Source organism: Eurosta solidaginis, chromosome 2 (assembly GCF_040869045.1).
Source record: "Eurosta solidaginis isolate ZX-2024a chromosome 2, ASM4086904v1, whole genome shotgun sequence".
Taxonomy (NCBI): Eukaryota; Metazoa; Arthropoda; class Insecta; order Diptera; family Tephritidae; genus Eurosta; species Eurosta solidaginis.
In genome coordinates this window covers 194,855,850-194,882,830 of record NC_090320.1, presented here as the reverse complement: position 1 = coordinate 194,882,830, position 26,981 = coordinate 194,855,850, and the positions used below count along the sequence as shown (strand labels likewise).

The following is a 26,981-nucleotide window of genomic DNA, read 5'->3' as shown; positions in this document are numbered from 1 at the left end:
TGTTAAGCCTCGAGGTTGACGTGCTCAACATGAAATTGGGAATGACCAAAATAGGCACTACTCAGTTAATACAATATATCCAACCAGACAACAAATCTATTTTAATATTTTAAGTTTAAATTTAAACAAAATCACCAATCCAGATGAGCCACCTCTCTGGAAGAATTGATCACGTTCTCAGTACATGTCTTGGTATAACGGACGTACATAAGTCATGGCTTTCTACAAGAATTTCTCCTTAAATCACGAAAAGGACAGAACAATGTAGATTTAACGTTAGACGTCCCAAATAAATTATGGGAGATAAAAGAAGCAAGAGTGGAACCAAGCCGGAAACACCTTATACTTAGACCGCATGTGCAAGGTCATGTGCAAATCATTTTAGGCGCATGGTGGCGTTTTTAAAGCACTGAATTTCTGCATTAAATACACAAAAAAAGGTTTCACTCAGGAAGCAGCAGCATTGCAACTTTTCTAACGTGGTGCCTGGCTTTTTTGTTTCTCAATTTGGTCGTCGAGCTAACATCTGGTCAAACAGTAAAGATTTTTAAGTCTATGTGAGGTCCTTTTTAGATCGACTCGGTTAACCTAACCTACCTGTGCTGTACATTGCGCTGTCAAACGCGTATTGATCAAAGCATGCAAATAACAGGGATATCGTGTTAGAGTCCTCCAATCGACAGTGATGACATTGTAGTCACGTGATAAATAAGCTAATCATAATAAAGAAAGTAGAAATAAGTTGCCTAACTATATTAATAGTAGAAAAATTAGCTCACCATCTCTTAAAAACTGTAAATGCTTATCTATGGCGGTACCATTGAAACCATGTACGATGAATGCAGTATCGCGATGTCGGCTAAAACCACCCTTGAATAAAGATAATGGATTGTTTACGTTTAGTGCAACACCATTACGTGATGACTTCCTATAAACAAAATAAAAAACAAAAAACCTAATAAATAAAATTAGTAGCAAAAAGGAATGAGGTAAAAAATATTGTAAAAAATTGAATGCCTGTGTGCGTGCATTTTATAGGCGTCCAAAATTTCCAACCGATTTTTATTAATAGCTGTGAGAGTGTCTGAATTATATTTTATACTATTCAAATAACGAGTAAACTTGAAATTTTTTCGAATTTGCTATATTTATGCCAGCTACAACCGGATAGGTGGCATTTACATCCATGGTAGGTAAATACTTAGTAGATAGAACACAAGAAAATTTTTTTACGTCTTAGTGGTGAGGTGTTTCCACCATGGTGGTGATGCTCTATAATATGATTAGCACTCGGCATCTCAACTATGTATGTATAACTCACTAACACTGTAGGTCCACATGGAGGGAAATTATGTATAGATTATGATGGGCACTTGATCTTCATGCTGCCGTCTTATGAAATCAAAATCTACAAGAAATGATTTGGAGACACCGCCAACAGCTCCACACTATATTAAAAACATAGTCACAAAACCAAACACAGCAGCAGCCATCGCCCACTGATCATTACAATACATGCATGCATTTCATATGCGCAAACAAAACAAAAATTAAAGAAAAAATCGTGTCAAGTTTTTTTTTTCAAATTTGACGTTTAAATTTGGGTTGAAAACTTGATAATCTCAATTTTCGTACTTAACTCCTTAACTCGGTAATTAAATAACTAGATTTCCCATACAAATTATTCCATTCGATAATCGGTATTTATGAACAAATTTAAGAGATGGCGATTTTTTTCCTAGTTTAGGGTGTCATCTTTAAAGGGAATCACGAAATAAAAGAAAAAAATGAAAATTTGTGCCTCAGGATGGGTCATATGTGAACGGCTGGATTAGGAAAGGTTGAACTGGCTGGTCCATGAAGACCTCACATAGACTGAATGAGTCCGTGTGTTACCAGAAGTTTGTTTAACGACTAACTGAAAATCCTATCAAAAGCCAGGACTCATATTATAAAATGACTCCGTCCTCTTGGCCAATAGTAGACGCTTTCTAGGACCTGTGCCACTTGCTGCTTCCAGATTTGACAGCTGTATCACTCCTAAAAGTCTTAGCCTAGCAAGAGCAAGGCATGAGCACAAAACATGCTCGATCGTTTCCTCCTGCAATCCGCACTTCCTACATCTGCTATCACTGACCAAGCGTTATTTAAAGGCATGTAACGCCAAAAGGCAGTGTCCAGTCAGAATACCCATCATGAGTCTACAGTCCTCTCTTTTTAATGGTAGGAGCAACATTGTTAGTCTAAGGTCGTAAGACCTACATATAATCTTCTACACTTTACACAACGCTTTTACCCACGCCTTTCCCGCTTGGTCGATCATGTGCAATTCTCGCTTTCTCTTAATCTTGTCCAATCTGATTGGGACATCTGTGGAGTAAGCTTCAAGGGATACGCCCTTTTTACCTAGTTCATCCGCTTTTTCATTCCCATCTAATCCCATATCCCCTGGGACTCAATATAGATGTGTGTTTCTCCCTGTCCCGATTCTTTCCAGGGATTGCTTACATTGAAACATACTTTTAGATGCTGTGTCATGCGAGATTATTGTCTTAATTGCTGCGTGGCTGTCAGTCTAAAAGTTGACACGGCTGCAGCTTAAGCTTTTTTCTTCCAGTATTTCCACTGCGTTGGTTACGGCTAATACTTCTGCCTCAAAAACGCTACAGTGATCTGGCAGCTAGCAGGATCTGTTAATTTCCGGATCCGCACAGTATACCGCAGACCCTGCTACTTTCCCTACTTTGGAACCACCGGTGTACACATGTATCGCCTCATCCGCCATTTGTGCACCTTTGTGCCAACCATCCACCTCTAGTGTGGTTTTAAAAGCCCCTTCGAAGCGCAGATGGGGAATCAAGTAGTCTGTTCGTACTAAACTTGATGAATCTATACTACTATGGCCGTATGGCCTGCGCTCAAGATGCCCGAAGCATTGAGCCTCGTTGCAGTTCTTTACATTGTGTTCTTTCCTACCAGGTATACAGGTGGAACGTGTAGAACGGCACATGAACATGGAATGGCTAGATTAACTATTGTTGATTAGTGAATGTGTAAACGGGGTCTTAGCTTCTGTAGAAAACGGGATTAAAAGGTAAATTTTAACACACGGAAGGTAAATTTTGAAAAATGTCATGATCATATTTATCACGTCCTATACTTAACTATTTTTAATTTCCTTATAGATAGTGCGTATATGTCGAGTAAGGCATCACTATAAGGCGTATAGTATACTATGTTAACCTTGTTATAAGTTTTGTTTGACTAGTATTCCTTATTGCTTACAACCGCTGATACTAGTTTTTGCTGGGTATGGTCAATAAAAATTCATCTTTTGTCTTTACAAAATCTCTGCCTTTATCATCGCGGAGCATGCGTGGAAAATTACTATGTGAGGTAATTGGTTCAGTTGGTATAAAACATTAAGCAAAGCCGCTAAAACTGTAAAATGATAAGCTTAATATGCTTGTATGTATGTATGTTAATCAAATTAATAATTCTTTATTCTCAATACTCTGCTAAAGGAGATCTTAGCTTCAGAAGGTTATAACCAAGTATATAATGGACGGCAGTATCTAACCCAAACAACATTGTTCAAGACCAAATTAGTTCATCTCAGTACCAAAATTCAAAAAAGGAAAAGATAGATATATGTATATATGTATATATACATATACATAAGGCCGGGTCGATTTGTGGGGAGGCAAAAAAAAAATGCCCATTCCTCTGTGAAAATCATATTCTAGGGATCAAAATAAGAAACTTTGCCGAAGGAACCATATCTCTAAAACGAATTCTGATGTCCCCCCTTTGGGTCGTAGGGGCAAATTTTGAAAAATCCCACTTTGAAATGCCTATGTTTTTTCTTTTTTGAGTTTATTTTTCTCTTTAGAAATTTATTTAGTCAGAACAAATGTAAATGAGAAAATGAATTTAACTTACTAATAGAAAAAAATTAAAAAAAAATTATTAGAAATTAGCGTTTTTATAACCCCTTTTTAAAACCAAGGCATCACTGTGATGCCTTTGCATGTCGTAAACATAGTTGTGTGGGTTTTTTATTCAACCGTTTTAAAAAATGAAGGTATCACTGTGACACAATTGCCGATCGTAAAATTGCTTGTGTTGTTTTTTTTAAGCCACCACAAGACACAGCAGGTAGAATTGAAATTGCTTCTACCCAAAAGTTCGACCCTAACGATTCGATAACTAACTAGTAAGTTTTGGAATGGAAAAGCTTAGAAGTATGCAACGAGGAAACCTGACAGTATAAAAGGCGACAACAGTAGAGGCGCCCGAATCAGTTTGAGTTAAGCAAGCTATCAGTAAGCGAAGTATAAGTGTTATTGTGAAGTACTTTAATAAAGGCCATTTTGCATTATTGAAGAGTGGAGTTATTTATTCAACAGCATAGTGATTCGAACTTAAGAAGGTTGCAAATAGGAGGATTTGCAGTAAATTCGTTACAATTGGTGTCAGAAGAGGAATTGTTGAATAAATTCCGAATACTTCGAATACAACTTGGACATGGCAAAATGGAGTGAACTGAAGATCCAGCAACTGAAGAAGGAGTTGGAGAGCCGTGGATTGAATACAACCGGCAATAAATTCGAACTTCAGGCACGACTACGAAAGGCAATGGAACTAGAGGGAATTAACGTGGAGGAGTGTGTCTTTCCTCTTGTTGGCGAGGAGACAACAAAAATTGGAACATCGCAGACAGTTACGAGCACAGACCTGAACACGATTTTGGCTCCAATATCTGCTCAAACATCAACAGTAACATCCAAGATGGAGCACAGGAGGCACGCATTTCAGAAATGTCGTCACAAATATCAACCGATATGTCAACATAGCTTGAAGTACAAAAGAAAGATATAACATCTCAACTGTCATATCAACTGGAAGAACAGGAGACAGGAATAACATCAATGATTGAAGCGCAAGAAACGCGTATTTCAGAAATGTCGACACAGATTACATCAAAGGTGGAAACACGACTGAAAGAGCAAGAGGGCATAACAGTACAACTCGCAGCGCAAGAGGCGCGTATATCATCAAAACTCGAAGCGCGTATGGACGAGAAAATTACGCAGTTTGAGCAAAAATCGAAGCCGAGGTGGATGCTTTGAGAGGTCGTATATAGGAGTTGCAATTAAATGGCCCAGCTGCTTCAGCGAGTAATACGAAGGTAAAAACTCCATTTCTTGACGGTTCTGTTCCTTTCCAGGTCTTCAAACTACGATTTGAGAAGACCGCAGCAGTGAACAACTGGAATGCGGAAGACAAAGTTGCTGCACTGTTCGTGGCATTGAAAGGGCCTGCAGAGGAAATCTTACAGACGATTCCAGAGTATGAACGGAACAGTTATGAAACACTGATGGCCGCTGTCGCGAGACGTTATGGAAGCGAGCACAGAAAACAGATATACCAAATTGAGTTGTAAAACCGTTACCAAAAAGCAAATGAGACAGGGAGACAGGAGTTTGCTTCAGATATTGAAAGATTGGCTCATCTTGCAAATGCGGACGCCCCCGTGAAATACACTGAACGGGTAAAAATCCAGAGCTTCATAAATAGCATACGAGATATGGAAACGAAGCGAGCGAATCCAAAAATAACATTCGCTGAAACGGTATCGCATGCACTGACTCAGGAAACAGCCTCACTTTTGAGTAAGCCAGCGTACAAAGCTCATCGCGTGGAAGTGGAAAGCCCAGACTGGGTAGACACGATTTTGGAAGCATTAAGAGGAACGCAGCAGAAAAACGATGGTGGTGTCAATTGCTTTAAATGTGAAAAGTCAGGGCACATTGCACATTATTGCAGTACCAATCCTAACAATTCCAACAATGTGGGTGGCCGTAAACGTACAGCTGGAGGAGATAAGCAAGAGCGAGTCAGATGCAAAGTTCGAAAACTTGCCCCATCTATTAAATGTCCTGTGATATCTGTGTCGCAAATTGGAAGGAAATCAAGCAGTCTTACCGTCAGAGGGAATGTGAATGGCACAGAATGTGTAATGACTGTAGATACGGGCGCATCTCATTCCTTGATCCGATCTGATTTGGTCAACAGGAGAGTAAAACCATTACCTGGAGCAAGGTTGCGTACGGTCACTGGGGAGTATAATCAAGTCCAGGAAGAAGTGATATGTGAAGTTTTAATTGGAAATTAAATTCGTTGTGGCGGAGATCGTTGATGAAGTCATATTGGGAGTGGACTTCTAGGTTGACCATGACATCAATATCGATATGCAGAGAAGGCGTTATGAGAACCAGGATGTGCCACTTAACTTCAGTTTGGAAAAAGGGCTCAGCAGTAATCGAGTACTGGTGGAGAAGAGTCGATAATGCCCACGAAAGTCAAAGGTAAAGGTTGATGGAACGAATGGGCCAAACAAAGCAAAATCGAAAGTACCTGCGAGAAAAACACTGGCATTGACAAACCCTAAGGGACGCACGAAAACGAAGGAAAGAATTTCCCAGAAGGAATGCGAGGGTAGTTTCAAGCCAGGGCGCACTACTGTTGTGAAATGTGGGAACGATACTGACTATGCGAAGCCAATCCGTCAAGTGCAAGATATACGAAGTAGTTCATTGGCCAAAGAACAGAGTGTGAGGGAACGGCCCAGGGTATTGAGTAGTAAGATGAAACACAGGTGCGCCAAGAAAAATGATCGGAGGGTTTCTTGGAGGGAGATTTGGTACTGTTATACAACCCTCACCGGCGGAAAGGTGTTCCATCCAAAATTCGGTGCAGTTGGAAAGGCCCGTACAAAGTTGTGAAGAAGATCAGTGATACCATGTACTGCATACAAACCATTGGGAAACCCCGAAATAGAAGAGTGGTGCAGCGGAGAAGCAACGCACAAACACATGCATATATCTTATCTGAGGTGCTCACAAGAGAGGGCAATAAGCTATAAAAGTAATTGTGGCTGGTAATTTTGTAACTGATAACTAACTAATAAGTTCTGGAATGGAAAAGCCTAGAAGTATGCAACGAGGAAACCAGACAGTATAAAAGGCGACAACAGTAGACGCGCGATAATCAGTTTGAGTTAAGCAAGCTATCAGAAAGCGAAGTATAAGTGTTATTGTGAAGCACTTTAATAAATGCCATTTTGTATTATTGAAGAGTGGAGTCATTTATTCAACAGTTTAGTGATTCGAACTTAGCAGAAGGTTGCAAATAAGAGGATTTGCAGTGAATTCGTTACAATATGCTATTGTTCGTCGCTTTTCACGATATTTATACACAGTTCACGTTTTCTGATGAACGCGTAAGAATGGTTCGAGAGCTGTGTTTTGGTTTCTGAGTATATGAGAAAACAAAAAAAAAAAACGGGTCAAACCACTTCGTGGGATTTATGTATTTTGCTAGAGCCTTGACTTCATAGCTAGATACCCCAGTAAGGTCATGTAGAAAAGGTTTACCAAGGATGGGCTGTCTATGTCTACTAAGCGCTGGACAATTACAGAAGGTGCTGAACACTCTCCTCCTCTTCTGTACACCTGCATCTGCGACAGTAGTCGAACCCCATTCTAGCACCATGCGTGCCTATTAAACAATTCCCTGTTAGAACCCTTATCAGGGACTATCGAACTGATTTGTTTAAAATCAGAAGCGCTCTTGTGCGCCCCTTGTCATATGAGGGCCTGGTTAGCCTGGATGTCTCACACGATGATATGGCTGACCATAGTCTATTTGCAATTCTTATAGTGCTTGTGTTCACACGAAGCCCGAAATTGGCCATGGGTATACCTACCGAATCATTTTCCGGAAGGATATGGTTGGTGGTGCCACTTCTGGCCAGCTCGTCTGCTCTGCAGTTGCCTTCAATATCGCTGTGCCCAAGTATCCATATAAGGCTGATACTGAACTGCTGAGCCATCTCGTTAAGAGATCTGCGGCATTCAGTGACAGACTTTGCGTTGTTGACGAATGGGTCCCGGGCTTTTAATGCGGCCTGGATGTCTGAGAAAATAAACACCCGTTTACCATCCCTAGGCATAGACCCGAGATGATTCACAGCCCTGTGTATTGCCAACATTTCCGCTTGGTAAACACTACAGTGATCTGGTAGCGAAAAGAGACCTCTAGACCCAGATCCGGTGAAAAGAGGCCTGCTCCCACCTTCCTGTAAAGCTTAGAACCATCCGTGAATATGTTGATGGCACCCGGTACCGTATGTTGACTGGTATTCCATTTTTGCCTTGGTAACCATAGAAACAACATAAATCATAATCATTGTGAATACACAATAGTAAACAGCTTGGATCACCTGTTGAATCGCTGTTCGATCACTTAAATCATTTGCTCAATAGTGCTTTTCAAACATTTTTGCAGAGGACTGGTACATTCCGCTACTCACATATTTTAAATTTTTTGCATAACTGGATGCTCATAAGGGTGGGGCCGTGTGTAGAAGTCCACGAAAGTGGGGAAAGCTTCTGACCGCCATTCACCTGGGAATGGCCAGTGCGATTCTTTTGCATGCGGTTCAAGCAGCTCACTACTGCCGGTCGCTTGCGGCCAAGTATCCTCTGGGTAGCCGCTAAACACCCGTTTAGCGGTGAGCTAATGTGAGAAGGCGACAACCTGGCTAGGCCACTCTGACATAATCGGTTTAAGGGCTAGCCGGGGGAGATTTCATCGGCAGCGTCTGTACACCTCTAGGTGCGGCTGCAAGCGGGCGTCTGTCTTGGAGCAAGCGGCTCGCTATATAAACGTGCTAAGTAATATTTTCACCCCCGCTGAGCGGGTTGTGCGCTGGGCTTGGGACCCGCCACGTAAAACCATACTCCAATGAAATATAACAACAAGCCTCGGATAAATACACTCTCTATTGATGACGACCATGGCAAACGTTTGAAGGACAATGAATTGAGGGCATGCACCTGGAACGTCCGCTCCCTGAATGGGATTGGTGCAGATGCCCGGCTGGTTGATGTCCTCGTCAAAGCAAAATCTGACATCACCGCCATCCAAGAAATGCGTTGGACGAAGCAAGGAAGAAAGAAGATCAAAAATTGTGACATATATTGGAGTGGCCATGCGAATAAGCGCAGTTTCGGCGTCGTTTTCGTGGTGGGAGAGAGACTTTGTCGCCAAGTGCTGGCGTTCACGCCTGTGGACGAGCGTCTCGCCGCTATTCGAATAAAAGCAAAATTTTTTAATATATCATTCATCTGCGCCCATGCGCCGACAGAGGAGAAAGACGATGAGGTGAAAGACACTTTTTATGAACAATTAGAACGCACATACGAGCGCTGCCCCCGTCATGATATAAAAGTCGTGCTTGGAGATTTTAACGCCAGGGTGGGCAAAGAAGGTGTTTTTGGCCCTACAGTCGGAAAGTTCAGCCTACACAATGAAACTTCTCCTAACGGACTGAGGCTGATTGACTTTGCCGGTGCTCGAAACATGGTCATATCAAGCACGAGGTTCATGCATAAAAAGATACATCAAGCTACATGGCTGTCTCCTGATCGAAATACTCGCAATCAGATCGATCACGTTGTGATAGACGGACGGCATGCCTCCAGTGTTTTAGATGTGCGAACGATCCGAGGACCTAACATCGATTCGGACCATTATCTCGTTGCAGCCAAAATACGCACCCGCCTCAACGCGGCTAAAAACAAGGAACAAAAAACACAAGGAAAGCTAGACGTCGAAAAGCTTCAATCACAACTGACTGCCAATGATTTCGCAACTCGACTCTCACACCTGCTCTCTGAGGGCACAACTCATCCTGAAGGAATACAGGAGCAGTGGGAGCATATCTCCAAAGCACAACATACTGCCGCCGAGGAAAAAATTGGTTACCGGCGGCCACGAAAAAACAACTGGTATGATGAAGAATGCCGCGTTGCAACCGAAAGAAAGGACGCTGCCTACAGGGCTACGTTAAAAGCGAGCGCGACAAGAGGAGTGTGTGAACGCTATCGTGAGTTGAAAAGGGAAGCGAGACGCCTTTTCAGGAAGAAAAAAGCAGAAGCAGAAAGGCGTGAGTGCGAGGAGCTTGAGCTGCTAGCCACCAGGAATAACGCCCGAAAATTCTACCAAAAAATACGGCGACAGACGGAAGGTTTTAAGATCGGGGCAAACTCCTGTAGGAATGAAAACGGCGACCTTGTAACTGATGTCCAGAGAGTGCTTAGATTATGGAGGGAACACTTCTCTGCTCTCCTAAATGGAGGCAGCAATTCACCGCGCAGAGATGAAGAACCCGATCCCGCAATCGATGATGATGGAATATATGTCCCCCCGCCCGATTATGACGAAGTTAGAATAGCAATAACCAGATTGAAAAACAACAAGGCCGTGGGCGCTGATGGATTTCCTGCGGAGCTATTCAAGTTCGGCGGCGAGGAGTTGGTAAGGCGCTTGCAGCAGCTTCTTAGCAAAATATGGGCGGACGAAAGCATGCCCGACGGTTGGAATCTAAGTGTTCTTTGCCCAGTCCACAAGAAGGGGGATACTGCAAAATGCACCAACTATCGTGGAATCAGCCTTCTTAATATCGCATATAAGGTCCTTTCAAGTGTATTGTGCGAAAGATTGAAGCCCACCGTGAACCGGCTGATTGGACCTTATCAGTGCGGCTTCAGACCTGGTAAATCTACCATCGACCAGATTTTCACAATGCGCCAAATCTTGGAAAAAACCCGTGAAAAGAGAATCGACACACACCACCTCTTCGTCGACTTTAAAGCCGCCTTCGACAGCACGAAAAGGAGCTGCCTATATGCCGCTATGTCTGAATTTGGTTTCCTCGCAAAACTTATACGGCTGTGTAAAATGACGTTGAGCAACACCATCAGTTCAGTCAGAATTGGGAAGGACCTCTCCGAGCCGTTCGAAACTAAACGAGGTTTCAGACAGGGTGACCCCCTATCGTGCGATTTCTTTAATTTGATGCTGGAGAAAATTATACTAGCTGCAGAACTTAACCGCACTGGAACAATATACTATAAAAGCGTGCAATTACTGGCATATGCTGATGACATTGATATCATCGGCCTAAACACCCGCGCTGTTAGTTCTGCTTACTCCAAGCTGGAAAAAGAAGCGGTAAAGATGGGTTTGTTGGTGAATGAGGACAAAACGAAGTACCTGCTGTCATCGAGCAAAGAGTCAGCGCATATGCGCCTTGGCAACCACGCTACTGTTGGCAGCCATAATTTCGAAATAGTAAAAGACTTCGTTTATTTGGGAACCAGCATCAACATTAGCAACAACATCAGCACTGAAATCCAGCGAAGAATCAATCTTGCCAATAAATGCTACTTTGGACTAGGTAGGCAATTGAAAAGTAAAGTCCTCTCTCGGCGAACGAAAATCATACTCTACAAGTCACTTATCGTACCCGTCCTGCTATATGGGGCAGAAGCATGGACCATGACAACAGCAGATGAAGCGGCTTTGGGAGTGTTCGAGAGAAAAGTTCTTCGAAAGATTTATGGACCTCTACGCGTTGGCGATGGCGAGTACCGAAGAAGATTTAATGATGAGCTGTACGAGCTATACGCAGACATCAACATAGTCCAGCGAATTAAAACGCAGCGGCTGCGCTGGCTAGGCCATGTTATGCGAATGAAAGATGATGCTCCGGCCAAGAAAGTGTTTCTATCGGAACCCGCCTATGGAAGCAGAGGTAGAGGGCGGCCCCCACTCCGTTGGAAGGACCAGGTGGAAAACGATTTAAACTCCCTTGGTGTGACCAATTGGCGCCGGTTGGCGGAGCGAAGGAGCGACTGGCGCGCCTTGTTGGACGGCCATAACCGTTTAGACGGTTAAGCGCCAATTAAGTAAGTAAGTAAGGATGCTCATAATTACTCTATTAACTAGATTTTACAAATCAATATTAATTTTGAGTCAAATTTTTTGTAGACTCATATAAAAGAAATTTTGTTTGAAACATGAATGGGCAATTCATGGCACATTAATTTATTAATCGCGAGCCCCCGAGCAAAAAATAAACCTTTCGTCCATTCGCGACAGCCGTTCTCCCTGTCGGCAATTATTTTACAGGTAGGTATGACAATGGAGTAATAGAAAGATTTTTCACTTGTATGAATTCACAATGATCATAATACTTTGTATCAATACAAGACTATCGTGAATAGCCCATATGAAATTTCAGATAAGAAAAATTGACAATTTCAAGAGAGCAGGCGATATATATATTGTTACGAATATTAGCAAAACTAAGTGGTGCTGCTATCTCTAAGCCGATGCTAAGCAGTGACGTGAATTCACATCAATAATTCAATCATTATGTACCTACATAAACGAAACAATAATTGCGCCTACACATATGTACTATGTACGTATACGAGCAGCGAAGAATCAATGCACAAACACATGCATACATCTGAGATACTCCTGAAAGTATGTAATGGGAGAAGCTATAAAATCGTGCAATTGTAGTTACAGCTGAGAACTTTGAGAGCTGATGGCAACCAGTAGATTCTGGAAGTGCCTAGAAGATGCGAACGTTGAAATCAGAGAGTATAAAAGGCAGCAAATGTAGATGTGCTGGAATTCAGTTTGAGTTGAGCTATCAAGCAGTTATTGATTAAGCACGCAATCTGGCGGGCAACAGTAGAGTTTGATTTAAACACGCTAACAGTTGTGAAATATAAGTGTTATTCAAAGTAGTCTAATAAAGACCGTTTTGCATTATTAAATATTTGATTTATTTATTCGACAATTTAGCGATACGAACGTGAGAAGCAAGTTGAAAATAAGTGGAGTTACAGTAAATTCGTTACAATATTTATGTGAAGGCATCTGCTAAATACAATAGCCTCCTGAGAGCAAAACATCTGGTTTTTTGAATTTCGTAACGCAATTTCAATAGTATACTACTTAAAGATTATTTATTATGGAAATAATAATAAATAATAAATAAAAATTAAAAATTTGGAAAAGGAGTTTTTTGCTACGTCCTACATGAAGGACATGGGAACTAAATCAACACATCATTTATTAGCTCTATATTGTTGGTTTTATTTAATTTTTTTAAATTAACAAAAAACAAGTAAGGAAGGCTAAGTTCGGGTGTAACCGAACATTACATACTCAGTTGAGAGCTGTGGAGACAAAGCAAGGGAAAATCACCATGTTGTAAAAAGAACCTAGGGTAACCCTGGGATGTGTTTGTATGACATGTGTATCAAATGGAAGGTATTAAAGAGTATTTTAAGAGGAAGTGGACCATAGTTCTATAGATGGACGCCATTTAGGGATATCGCCATAAAGGTGGACCAAGCCTGACTCTAGAATTTGTTTGTACGATATGGGTATCAAATGAAATGTGTTAATGATAATTTTAAAAGGGAGTGGGCTTAAGTTCTATAGGTGGACGCCTTTTCGAGATATCGCCATAAAGGTGGACCAGGGGTGACTCTAGAATTTATTTTGTACGATATGGGTATCAAATGGAAGGTATTAATGAGTATTTTAAAAGTGCGCGGGCCTAAGTTCTATAGATGGACGCCGTTTCGAGATATCGCCATAAAGGTGGACCAGGGGTGGCTCTAGAATTTATTTTGTACGATATGGGTATCAAATGAAAGGTATTAATGAGTATTTTAAAAGGGCGTGGGCCTAAGTTCTATAGATGGACCCCGTTTCGAGATATCGCCATAAAGATGGATCAGGGGTGACTCTAGAATTTGTTTGTACGATATGAGTATCAAATGAAAGGTGTTAATGAGTATTTTAAGATGGCGTGGGCCTTAGTTCTATATGTGGACACCTTTTCGAGATATCGCCATAAAGGTGGACCAGGGGTGACGCTAGAATTTGTTTGTACTATATGGGTATCAAATGAAAGGTGTTAATGAGTATTTTGAAAGGGAGTGGGCCTTAGTTCTATAGGTGGACGCCTTTTCGGAATATCGCCATAAAGGTGGACCAGGGGTGACTCTAGAATTTGTTTGCACGATATGGGTATCAAATGAAAGGTGTTAATGAGTATTTTAAAATGGCGTGGGCCTTAGTTCTATTGGTGGACGCCTTTTCGAAATATCGCCATAAAGGTGGACCAGGGGTGACTCTAGAAGTTGTTTGTACGATATGGGTATCAAATGAAAGGTGTTAATAAGTGTTTTAAAAAGGAGCGGGCCTTAGTTCTATATGTGAACGCCTTTTCGAGATATCGCCATAAACGTGGACCAGGGGTGACTCTAGAATTTGTTTGTACTATATGGGTATCAAATGAAAGGTGCTAATGAGTATTTTAAAAGGGCGTGGGCCTTGGTTCTATAGGTGGATGCCTTTTCGAGATATCGCCATAAACGTGGACCAGGGGTGACTCTAGAATTTGTTTGTACGATATGGGTATCAAATGAAAGGTGTTAATGAGTATTTTAAAAGGGCGTGGGCCTTAGTTCTTAAGGTGGACGCCTTTTCGAAATATCGCCATAAAGGTGGACCAGGGGCGACTCTAGAATTTGTTTGTACGATATGGGTATCAAATAAAAGGTGTTAATGAGTATTTTAAAAAGGAGTGGGCCTTAGTTCTATATGTGGACGCCTTTTCGAGATATCGCCATAAACGTGGACCAGGGGTGACTCTATAATGTGTTTGTACGATATGGGTATCAAATTAAAGGTATTAATGAGGGTTTTAAAAGGGGAGTAGTTGTATATGTGAAGGCGTTTTCGAGATATCGACCAAAATGTGGACCAGGGTGATCCAGAACATCATCTGTCGGGTACCGCTAATTTATTTATATATGTAATACCACGAACAGTATTCCTTCCAAGATTCCAAGGGCTTTTGATTTCGCCCTGCAAAACTTTTTCATTTTCTTCTACTTAATATGGTAGGTGTCACACCCATTTTACCAAGTTTTTTTCTTAAGTTATATTTTGCGTCAATAGACCAATACAACTACCATGTTTCATCCCTTTTTACGTATTTGGTACATAATTATGGCATTTTTTTCATTTTTCGTAATTTTCGATATCGAAAAAGTGAGCGTGGTCATAGTCGGATTTCGGCCATTTTTTACGCCAATACAAAGTGAGTTCAGATAAGAACGTGAACTGAGTTTAGTAAAGATATATCTATTTTTGCTCAAGTTATCGTGTTAACGGCCGAGCGGAAGGACAGACGGTCGACTGTGTCTAAAAACTGGGCGTGGCTTCAACCGATTTCGCCCTTTTTCACAGAAAACAGTTATCGTCCTAGAATCTAAGCCTCTACCAAATTTTACAAGGATTGGTAAATTTTTGTTCGACTTATGCCATTAAAAGTATCCCAGACAAATTAAATGAAAAAGGGCGGAGCCACGCCCATTTTGAAATTTTCTTTTATTTTTGTATTTTGTTGCACCATATCATTACTGGAGTTGAATGTTGACTTAATTTACTTATATACTGTAAAGATATTAACTTTTCTTTTAAAATTTGAATTTAAAAAAAAAATTTTTTAAAAAGTGGGCGTGGTCGTTCTCCGATTTTGCTAATTTTTATCGAACAGGCATATATAATAAGTGTAACGTTCCTGCCAAATTTCATCATGATATCTTCAACGACTGCCAAATTACAGCTTGCAAAACTTCTAAATTACCTTCTTTTAAAAGTGGGCGGTGCCACGCCCATTGTCCAAAATTTTACTAGTTTTCTATTCTGCGTCATAAGTTCAACTCACCTACCAAGTTTCGTCGCTTTATCCGTATTTGGTAAAGAAAGAAAGTGCGATACACTTTTTCGATTTTTCGATATTTTCGATATCGAAAAAGTGGGCGTGGTTATTGTCCGATATCGTTCATTTTAAATAGCGATCTGAGATGAGTGCCCAGGAACCTACATACCAAATTTCATCAAGATACCTCAAAATTTACTCAAGTTATCGTGTTAACGGACAGACGGACGGACGGACATGGCTCAATCGAATTTTTTTTCGATACTGATGATTTTGATATATGGAAGTCTATATCTATCTCGATTCCTTTATACCTGTACAACCAACCGTTATCCAATCAAAGTTAATATACTCTGTGAGCTCTGCTCAACTGAGTATAATAAATAGTTTTTCTTCACTGCAACATAACAAAATTTTACATTTATTTAGTAGTTATAATATAGTAATAAGAATCATGTAAAAATATTTAATATTTCACTTAAGAATCTTCATGAAAATTTGAAAAACAGTTTTGAATAGGAGTGAAGCACAGGTAAATTGGTACCACTCCCATTCTTCAGTATTTTTCAGAACGTAAGACGGTTGTCTTACGTTATTAATTTCTGGTACCAGTGTGTCCCTATCCCAAGTGTCCCGAATGTCAGAATCATTTTGTTGGATGGTTATCTGACGGCTAGATAATGAGTGCCGTTCGTCACCTTGACTACGGCCACGTATTCCACGAGATGAATTTGTTATACGTCTCCTTCCCCGTATCATAGAAGATGATGACGGCAAATCATCTAATGCTGATGGGGAAGCCAATGGAGTGAACACCGTCCTGTTCTCCTCATCCGAGCTACTGGTATCACTTCCGTAGTGGTCACTTTTCCTTTGACTCAATTCTTGGGGAATAAAGTCCGGGTCTTTATCTGAATCATTTCCAGAAAAATCAAAATCAGAACTCTCTAAAGCTGCCATGATCTCGTCATCAGTGATAGCAGCAACATTTGCATAAAAATTAAAGAAAAAAATGTATGTTCTTTAGGTAGTACATGGGAAGTCAATATTTGTAAACATTAATTAAATGCCCTTGTGATCCATAAAGGACATATAAATAAATGTCATTATCAGAAGTTCGCTATTTGATATTTCAATAAAATAATAAATTAAAACCTTAGATTACAGTAGTGTAATATTAGTTACCAGAAATAAATACAGATAAACGAAATAAGTCACTCGATGCATGAAGATTAACTTACTTCTGCGCTGACGCTTATTAGCATGTTGTTTCGACGACATTGATTGATATTTGACGTTTTCATTTTTTTCATTAGCTAAGATGCCAATGCGCGTCAAAATAAAATTAATTTAGTGCTGCCAATTAGAACGAAGGTGTCAGATGTTTTTATTTCCAATGTTCTATGTGTAGGGCAAATGTACGCAGGAGGATAGGGCTGATCACATTCAACATAGTGTCCACAGACCACAACCACAAGAAACCAAAACTTGACGACAATCATAGCCAACCATTCGCTACGTGATTACTTTGAACGCGGCAGCCACAAATATAAGTTATAGTAAACAGTAGTGAAAAATTTACAAACAATTTTAATAATGTGTTAAAAACACCCAAAAAGAATGGTTTTATGATTTTATTATGTGTTATTCACTTTTCTTTACGTTTTTATTGATAAAATAATAACGACGCGACTCACTGTCGCTTCCCAAAAATATCATAAGGTTTACAGTCTCATTCTGTTTGGCAAACGAGACGCTTAACGAACGCTACCAGCGTTGGCGATATCATCTACAGATGGTACTTGGAAGCTTACGTTTTCGTTTATCGTCTACCTTTACGTTATTCGTCAACTGAAGCAAAGCAATTATCAAATTTGTTTTCGTCCTTTGCTTCTGACACTTCGTTTTCGCTTTTACAGCAGATGCCTGTGATAGAGAATTCCCAGATAACGAAAAATTCGGCTGTGTCTTGATTATCGTTTTGCCTCTCGTATCGCTAGTAGTGCTACAAACAGACGAATTACGATCGGTTTGGACACGATTGCCTCGAAGGTAATGAGACTATGAATATGGCTACAAAGCCATTCGTAATCGATTTTCGCACTGGTCTGTAGCGCCGAAAATAACGACCCTCATAAGAACATGTTTAAATATTATTTGACAAATGTCGCTTTGTAGCTGTGGTTGTGAATGTAATCAGGTATAATATTTTATATATGGCTTCAAACCATAGATGTTAAGTAATGATTAGATAATGCTAATGATTGCTAATTAACCTTCTTTTGCGAAATTCATTAAATAATTATAATTAGTTCAACTAATTCCCATTAGATAATTGAAATTTTTATTCTAATGGTAAATCTAATTTCAATTAGTTGCCATTAGCAAAAAAAATTGGTTTACCTTTAGAAATTGTATTTGACTTCTGCTACCGCAATTAGATATTCAATTAACTCGAATTAGAATCAATTATTTTGGTAAAAATAAATTTTTTTCAAAGAACTATTGAAGTGAACGAATAATGATGTAAATAAATATACATAATTGATTCTAATTCGAGCTAATTATCTATAATAATTATTATAATATCTATACGATAGTATATAGAAAACTTTTTAATGCACTACCTGCCGAAATTCGTGCCTTACGAAATTTACAACAATTCATGAAAAACGTGAAATCCTTTCTTTTGGGCCTTTCGAATAACGAAATCGAAGTTTTGCTGCGGACCAATTCATAAACAGTTTTTAATTAACTCATTTTCTTATATTCATTGCTTTCCTTTGTATTACATTTATCTTTACAAAAGCTCTATTAAATGCGTTAGTTACATAAATAGATTTATTTATACCTATTTTCAACACATATTTAATGTTTAACTTCAATATTTAACAGTCAACCCCACTGTATATCCAATAAAGATGACATTTGCCACTATGTTAAATATAATATATTGTAACGAATTTACTGCAAATCCTCTTATTTGCAACCTTCTGCTAAGTTCGAATCACTAAATTGTTGAATAAATAACTCCAATATTTAATAATGCAAAATGTACTTTATTCAAGTACTTTCAAAATAACACTTCTATTGCTCGACAGATAGCGTGCTTAATCAAAACTGATTGTAGCCTCTACTGTTGCTGTCTTTATACTCTTTGTTTCCCTTTTCTAGGCGCTTCTGTTTTAGAACCTACTAGTTGGTTATCTGTTATAATTATAACTACAGATGTGCGTGTATAGCTCTCATATGCGCGTTTGTTTGTGAGCGACATTTCCACAATTATAATTGCATATCTCATATAAGATATCTGCATGTGTTTGTGCGTTGCTTCTCCGCTGCATGTACGTACATATGTGTAGACATAATGATTGAATTATTGATGTGCATTCACGTCAGTGCTTAGCATTGGCTTAGAGATGACAGTACCCCTTAGTGTTGCTAATATTCGTTACACTGCCCTCCACCTAAGTCTAATCGTCCGGATCAGACAAATCTCTCGATCTAAACGCTGCCAGCCTTTCCAAATAAACCACTTTCATTTTTGTTCGTAGTTTGCCAACGGTTTGTATGCGGTACACTACATCGTTGATCCGTTTTACAACTTTGTATGGGCCTTCCCACTTACACTGCAATTTCGGGGACAAACCCTTTTTTCATTGTGGGTTGTATAACAGCACCAAATCTCCTTCCTGAAACCCTTCCGAATTAATTGCTTTATCGTACCTCGCTTTCATCTTGTCACTCATAATCTTTGATCGTTGCCTTACAAGATCGTGTATTCTCTCAGCTCTTCTTCCAAGACACCAGTGGATTTCTTGACATTTCTCTCTGCATCGGGATCCATCCCAAACTTCAAATCAGCTGGCAGTCGAAGGTCATTGCCAAAAATTACCTTTGAGGGAGTTTGGCCCCTTGTATCATGCACTGCCGATCGGTAAGCCATCAAGAATAATGATATATGATATATATACCAATGCCAACAGTTCTCTCAGTGTAACGCAATAGTTCCTCTCTGGTTTTCCAATCGAATGGCTGTAGTATGCAACTACTTTCTCCTGTCCATCGACCAGTTGTGATAAAACGCCTCCTATAGCATATATAATCGGATATGCCAACATTGGGGCAATGCACAAACGCTCTTTCATTGTTTGGAAAGCCACTTCTTGCTCCTTCTTCCATTCAAAAGCTTTATTTTTTCTTGTAATCTTATGGAGGCTATGGGCTACGCTGGAAAAGTCTGTTACAAATCGCCGGTAATATGTGCACAGTCCCAGGAAACTTCTTAATACATGCAAGTTCTGTGGTCTTGGCCAATCCTTTACTGCCTCTACCTTTTCATTCGCTGTACGGATACCTTCTGTCGTTACCTTGTGACCCAAATAATTTACTTCCTTTTTAAATGGCGCACACTTTTTGGGGCTTAGTTTAAAACCAGCGCCAGCTATTCTCTGGAAAACTTCCTCCAAGTTTTTAAGATGTTCATCGAAGTTCTTGCACAATACGATGATGTCGTCCAGGTATACCAAGCATGTTTTCCAATGCAGTCCTTTCAATACCTGATCCATGAGTCTCTCAAAAGTAGCTGGTGCATTACAAAGTCCAAAAGGCATTAATGTAAATTGCCAAAGACCATCTCCGAAGCTAAAGGCTGTTTTTTCTTTGTCTTCCTCCTTCACCTCCACTTGCCAGTAGCCACTTTTCAAGTCTAGTGTGGAAAACCATTTCGTACCAGAGAGCGAGTCCAGAGTGTTGTCAATTCTTGGCAATGGGTAGCTATCCTTTTTCGTTACGTCGTTCAACTTGCGCAAAAGCTCATTTTCCCATCCTTCTTCTTCACAAGTACCACAGGTGAGCTCCTTAGACTAGCTGATGGTTCGATGACGCCGCTGTCGCTCATTTCTTGTATGATTTGACTCACAACTTTCCGCTTCGCCAGTGGAACACTACGTGGAGCTTGACGGATCGGCCTCACATCTTCAGTGCCAATTTGATGTTTCACAACGTTGGTGCGGCCTGGTTTGGAGCCATATTGGTCAAATATGTTCCCGTACTTTAGGAGCAGTTGCTTTGCCTTACTCTGATAGTCTTCCTCTAGTCCCTCTGTCCATGCCATGATGTCATCTGAAAGATCAATATTGCTAGTTGAAACCCCTTGCTGGAGCTATTCACAATTGATTATTACTTCAGCCTCTTGGCATCTTCCCAAAATAGCTCCTCTGATCAGTTTGAGTGGTGACTTGAACTCATTGAGTACTCTTACCGGGATACGTCCATCCCGTTTTTTTATAGCCAGGGTTTTTCCTACAAGTACGTTCAGTGTTGATTTGTTTGCTGCTTCGACAACACACAATATGTTTGTCCCACAATCTCCATCAACTGACTCTCTTCCACCAGCACTCGCTTACTGCTGTAGTCTCTCTCGTAGCCGAAATTAAGTAGCACATCTATGTTCTTATATCGCATCGTCTTGCTTTGCATATCGATCTTGATGCCTTGGTCGATTAAGAAGTCCACTCCAATTATGATTTCATCAAAAATATCTGCCACTATAAAATTGTGTACTACGGTGACGTTCCCAATTGCGACTTCACATGCTACTTCACATAGAACCGTGGTTTCTTCTCCAGTGGCTGTACACAATCTTGCCCCATGCAATGGTCCTATCTTCTTGTTGACTAAATCCGCTCGAATGATGGAATGAGATGCACCCGAATCTACAGTCAGTAAACGTTCCTTTCCATCCACATGCCCTCCGAAAGTAAGATTGCTTGACCTTCTTCCAGTTTGCGAGATAGGGATTAAGGGGCGGGCATTCAATTGAGGAAGCCAGCTGTCGCCCCTTGCGGCTGAATCGTTTTAGTTTAACGATTGGGTGGATTTGGAGATTTGCTCATCTTTTTCAGCTCTGCGTTTATGGCCACCTACATTGCTGGAACCGTTAGGATTCGTACTGCAATAACGAGCAATGTGCCCTGGCTTTCCACATTTAAAGCATTTGGCGCCACCATGGTTTTTCTGCTGTGTTCCTTTTAATGCTTCCAAAATTGTGTCTACCCAGTCTGTCCTTTCCACTTCCACGCGATGAGCTTTGTATGCGGGCTTACTCAAAAGCTTTGGGCTTGCGTATGTAGCTCGCTTTGTTTCGACGTCCCGTATGCCATTTATAAAACTCTGAATCTTTACCCTTTCAGTGTATTCCACAGGTGCGTCCGCATTTGCAAGATGAGCCAGTCCTTCAATGTCTGAAGCAAACTCCTGCAAAGTCTCGTTAGATTTTTGGCAGCGGTTTTGCAATTCTATTTGGTAGATTTGTTTCCTGCGTTCGCTTCCGTAATGTCGTTCTATAGCAGCCATCAATGCGGCATAACTGTTCCGTTCGTACTATGGAATAGTCTGTAAGATTTCGGCAGCTGGTCCTTTCAAAGCAACGAAGAGTGCAGCGACTTTATCTTCAGCATTCCAGTTGTTCACTGTTGCGGTCTTCTCAAATTGTAGCTTAAAGACCTGGAAAGGAACAGAACCGTCAAATGATGGGATTTTTACCTTTGGATTACTTTGGACAACTCCTGTATACGATCTTTCAAAGCATCCATTTCGGCCTCCATTTTATCTTGTCGTTCACTAAAAGCCTCCAGCTGCGATGAGACTTTTGTTTCCTGTTCCTCCAGCTTCGTTGAGATACGCTCTTCCTGTGCTTCGAGTTGTAATGTTATGCGTGCCTCTTGCTCTTTTAATTGCTCTGCAATTTGTGACGCCATGTATGTTTTCTGTTCATCCGATTGTGCTTCAATTTCAATGTGATGCGAGTCTCCTGCGATTCCAGTTGGGATGACTTTTGTGACGACATTTCTGAAATGAGTGCCTCCTGTACTTCCAATTGTGATGCTATATATGTTTTATATCCTTCCAGTTGCGTTTCCATCTTGGATGTAATCTGTGTCAACATTTCTGACATTTGCGACGACATAGATGTTACTGTCGATGTTTGTGCAGATATTGCAGCCAAAATCATGTTCAAGTCTGTGCTCGTAACTGTCTGCGATGTTTCGTTTTTCTCTTCAATTTTTGTTGTTGTCTCGTCCCCATCAGGATAAAAGACATAATCGTCCACACAATTCCTTGCGATTCCATTACCTCTCGTAGCCGTGCTTGATGTGCGATCTTATTGCCGGTTGTATTCAATCCACGGTTCTCCAACTCCTTTTTCAGTTGCTGGATCCTCAATTCACTCAACTTTGCCATGTCCAAGTTGTATTCACAATCTTCGGAATTTATTCAACAATTCCTCTTCTGACACGAATTGTAACGAATTTACTGCAAATCCCCTTATTTGCAACCTTCTGCTAAGTTCGAATCACTAAACTCTTGAATAGATAACTCCAATATTTAATAATGCAAAATGGCCTTTATTCAAATAATTTCAAAATAACACTTCTATTGCTCTACAGATAGCGTGCTTAATCGAAACTGATAATAGCGCCTCTACTGTTGCTGCCTTTTATAATCTTTGGTTTCCTAGTTGCATCTTCTAGGCGCTTCTGTTCTAGAATCTACTAGCTCGTTATATGTTATAATTATAACTACAGATGTACGTGTATAGCTCTCATATGCGCGTGGATTTGTGATCGACACTTCCACAATTATAATTGCATATCTCAGATAAGATATCTGCAGTTGTTTGTGCGTTGCTTCTCCGCTGTGTGTACGTACATATGTGTAGACATAATGATTGAATTATTGATGTGCATTCACGTCACTGCTTAGCATCGGCTTAGAGATGACAGTACCCCTTAATGTTGCTAATATTCGTTACAATATAAAATGTCTTACCTTTTCTTATATCTAGATGTAAATATCTATAAGCTGTAAGATTTTTTGTTTAAACTTTGTGTTGCTTGGTTTGTAATATTGCGAAACTTTTACATAAATAGATATAAGTAAAATGCTTAATAAAAATGCATGAAATGAACGCAATGACACATGGACATACTAGCAGCAGAGAGATACGTACAAACACATGCATATATCAGAGATACTCACAAAAGTATGCAATCATCGGTGGAAGTATTACTCACATATACACGCGCATATGGCTATGCGATAGGCTATAAATGTGCATCTGTACTTTATAGCTGGTAAGCTTATAGCTGGTAAACAAGTAGTAAAGTCTAGAAGAAGAAACGCCTAGAAGTATGTGAACGAGACAGCAGAGAGTATAAAAGGAGCGAAAGCTGAGTAAGCAGAATCAGTTTGATTTAAGTACGCTATTGGTTGTGAAGTTAAGTGTTATTGTGAAGTACTTTCAAAGTAGTCTAATAAAGGCCTTTATTGCACTATTGAATATTGGAGTTATTTATTCAACAGTTTAGCGATTCGAACGTTAGCAGAAGATTTGGAAAAAGCGGAATTTCTCAAAATTCATTACAATGATTTATTTTGTATAAAACTTTTAATCGGTCGATATTTCGACTCCAATCTGAGGTCGCCCTCAAGAATGCATGATTTATCATTTATCAACATATCGTATCAAGGCAAGTAAAGACCCAAACACATTTGTCTTTCGCGTTGTCAACAGCTGACTTGGAACACACACGTTTTAATTGCCATGTTCTCAATCCAAAGGCAACGCAAAGCAGCAAAAAAAAGAAATCAAAAGAACACAACATCGACGTCAAATTCATAGTGAAGTATGTTGACGACATCTTTGCTATTGTGAGACGGAATGGCGTTAACACCATTCTGAATGTTTTTAACCAATATCACAATAAGCTGCAATTTACTTTAGAAAAGGAAAAGAACGACAGAATCCCATTTTTCGACGTCGAGATACATAGGAAAAACAACAAAATAGTACTTGATTGGTACTCAAAACCGATTTCCCCGGGTAGTCTGAATAATTTTCTATCCGCCCAACCCCTTAAATATAAAATAAATACATCGAAGAGCCTAATAATGAAAGTTTTAACTAAAAGCCACCACCAATTTTTGGAGAAAAACCAACAAAAAAATATACAAAATTCTGCGAAACCCACATAATCTTGCGAGCACCCTAATGGAAAAAATGATATTGGATATTAACAACAAACATAAGAAAGAGCCTCTTATAACAACAGATATAGAGAACAAACAATATCACACTTTAACATATATACCTAAACTCACGGATAAATTCAGGAGCGACATTAACAACATCAAACTAGCATAAAAACCGAGTCGTACTTTGTCTACTATCTTCACAAAAACAAAAAGCCCAATTGAGCCACAACAACAAAACAACGTGGCATACGAAATTGCATGCAAGGGCAATGAGAAGGGATACTGCAACAACATTTACATAGACAACGAAAAGAGCTTTAGGATTAGGATTTCGATTATCGGAACATGAAACAGACATAAAAAAGAAAAACAACAACACAGCGTTAGCACAACATATTACCAGCAGCTGGCATACAGCTGATATTAGCCGTGTTTTTTTTACACGCGTATACGTTTACGTTTTTTCTTTAGACGTTTACGTTTGCGCGTAAAAAAAAACGCTTATCTTCGCTTAGATAATGCGTAGGAGACCCATCTAGCGGCAGTGGTTAAATAACTAGCTACAGAACAGGGTGTACCTAAAATCGGAGACACAAACCTCTGGTGGCCATATCAAAAAATCATAAAATTTTTGTTTACACAGCTATAACTCATAAACGGATGGATGGATTTAAAAAATTCTACCTTTCAGTAAAACTTTGAAATATTTACCTTCGATCTGCATCAAAAAAAAAAAATACGTGATTCTTTTCTTATATCAGCCAAATTGTTTAAACAAAAGTAACATTTTTATCAAAAAATGCGTATGTGTGTTTGTTCGCTGTGAACTGTCGGCGCTAATTGCTTTTGAGTGAGCCATTATGCGACACATACATACATATGTACATAGCATTCGCTGCGTTATTTAATTTCATATCACATCAGCTTGACATATGTTTGTACATACATATTAATGCAACATAAATGGTTAAGAATGCATACATCTATTGAAAAATACTCTTTCGTTAAAAATATTAAACATTTCCTTAAAATTCTTCAAAAAAGTTTTATTTTTTGGTAGTTTTGCATGTTACACTATCACTACATATTATAAAACAAAGTCGCTTTTTCTGTCCCATGTCCCTTTGAATGCTTAAACCTTTAAAACTACGCAACGGATTTTCATGCGCTTTTTTTAATAGATACGAGTGATGGAAGTTTGTAGATTGTATAATAACATCCATTAAATAGTGGAGAAATACTGTTATTTTTGAAGTTTCTAATGTGATGTATATCTATATCTATAAATCTTATAAAATAAAGTCGCTAAATGCTATGTATGCACATAACTTCACACAGAATACTCCGATTTTAAAACGGTTTCTTGCATTTGAAAGCTTGGCTACGTGAGATAGTACAGTTAATATAATTTGAAGATATATATTATAGGGGCGTGGCAAATTGCCAAAATGTAGCAAAAAATCATAAAATTTTTGTTTACACAGCCATAACTCATAAACGGATGGATGGATTTCAAAAATTCTACTTTTCAGTAAAACTTTGAAATATTTACCTTCGATCTGCATCAAAAAAATACTTGATTCCATTCTTATATCAGCCAAAATGTTTAAACAAAAGTAACATTTTTATCAAAAAATGCGTATGTGTGTTTGTTCGCTGTGAACTGTCCGCGCTAATTGCTTTTGAGTGAGGCTTGATGCGACACATACATACGTACATATATAGCATTCACTGCGTTATTTAACTTCGGGCGTAGGTTTATAGGTATAGGATAGGAGTTTATAGGATGTACATCACTGCATAGTATAAAACAAAGTCGCTTTGTTTAAACCAGAGCCGGCCACACAAATACTAAAACAATTGCATAAGTGTGTTTAAAAATTGAGTGAGAACTCCCCACAGTGTGCTAAAAGAAAATGTGGACTGTGAAGTTCGAAATGAAAAAGGACTCTGGTTATTTGATTTCAAGATAATCCTAACAATATTTTCTTATATTCATATAACTAAGAACGCGGAGGTCGAGCTAGCCAGATAAAACTTTTTATAAAAGAAGGTATGGTGTTTCTTCAATGCAAAATTTACTTAAAAAATCACCTTTTCATTAAGAAAGAACTATAAAAGAAAGTAAATGTAAAGATAGAATTATATATTTTCAAACCATAAAGTTATTCAATAAAAAAAATGTATACAAATTAATAAAACTAAGTAGAACGTATAAAAAGTTACTTATATTAATTATTAATATCTAAATTGTCAATACTAATATGTATGT

At 39.3% G+C, this 26,981-nt stretch overlaps 1 protein-coding gene across 4 annotated transcripts in view; it reads right to left on the bottom strand.

Annotated features, from left to right (window-relative positions):
- LOC137242526 (lipase member H-A) overlaps window positions 1-26,981 on the bottom strand; it is a 69,428-nt gene that overhangs the window by 5,778 nt on the left and 36,669 nt on the right. For all 4 annotated transcript variants that reach the window (XM_067769803.1, XM_067769805.1, XM_067769804.1 and 1 more), the window contains 2 exons: window positions 780-928; window positions 598-713 (listed from right to left, as the gene is read on the bottom strand). In XM_067769803.1, the coding sequence (XP_067625904.1) occupies window positions 598-713; window positions 780-928 (265 nt within the window). The remainder of the gene's footprint in view (window positions 1-597; window positions 714-779; window positions 929-26,981) is intronic.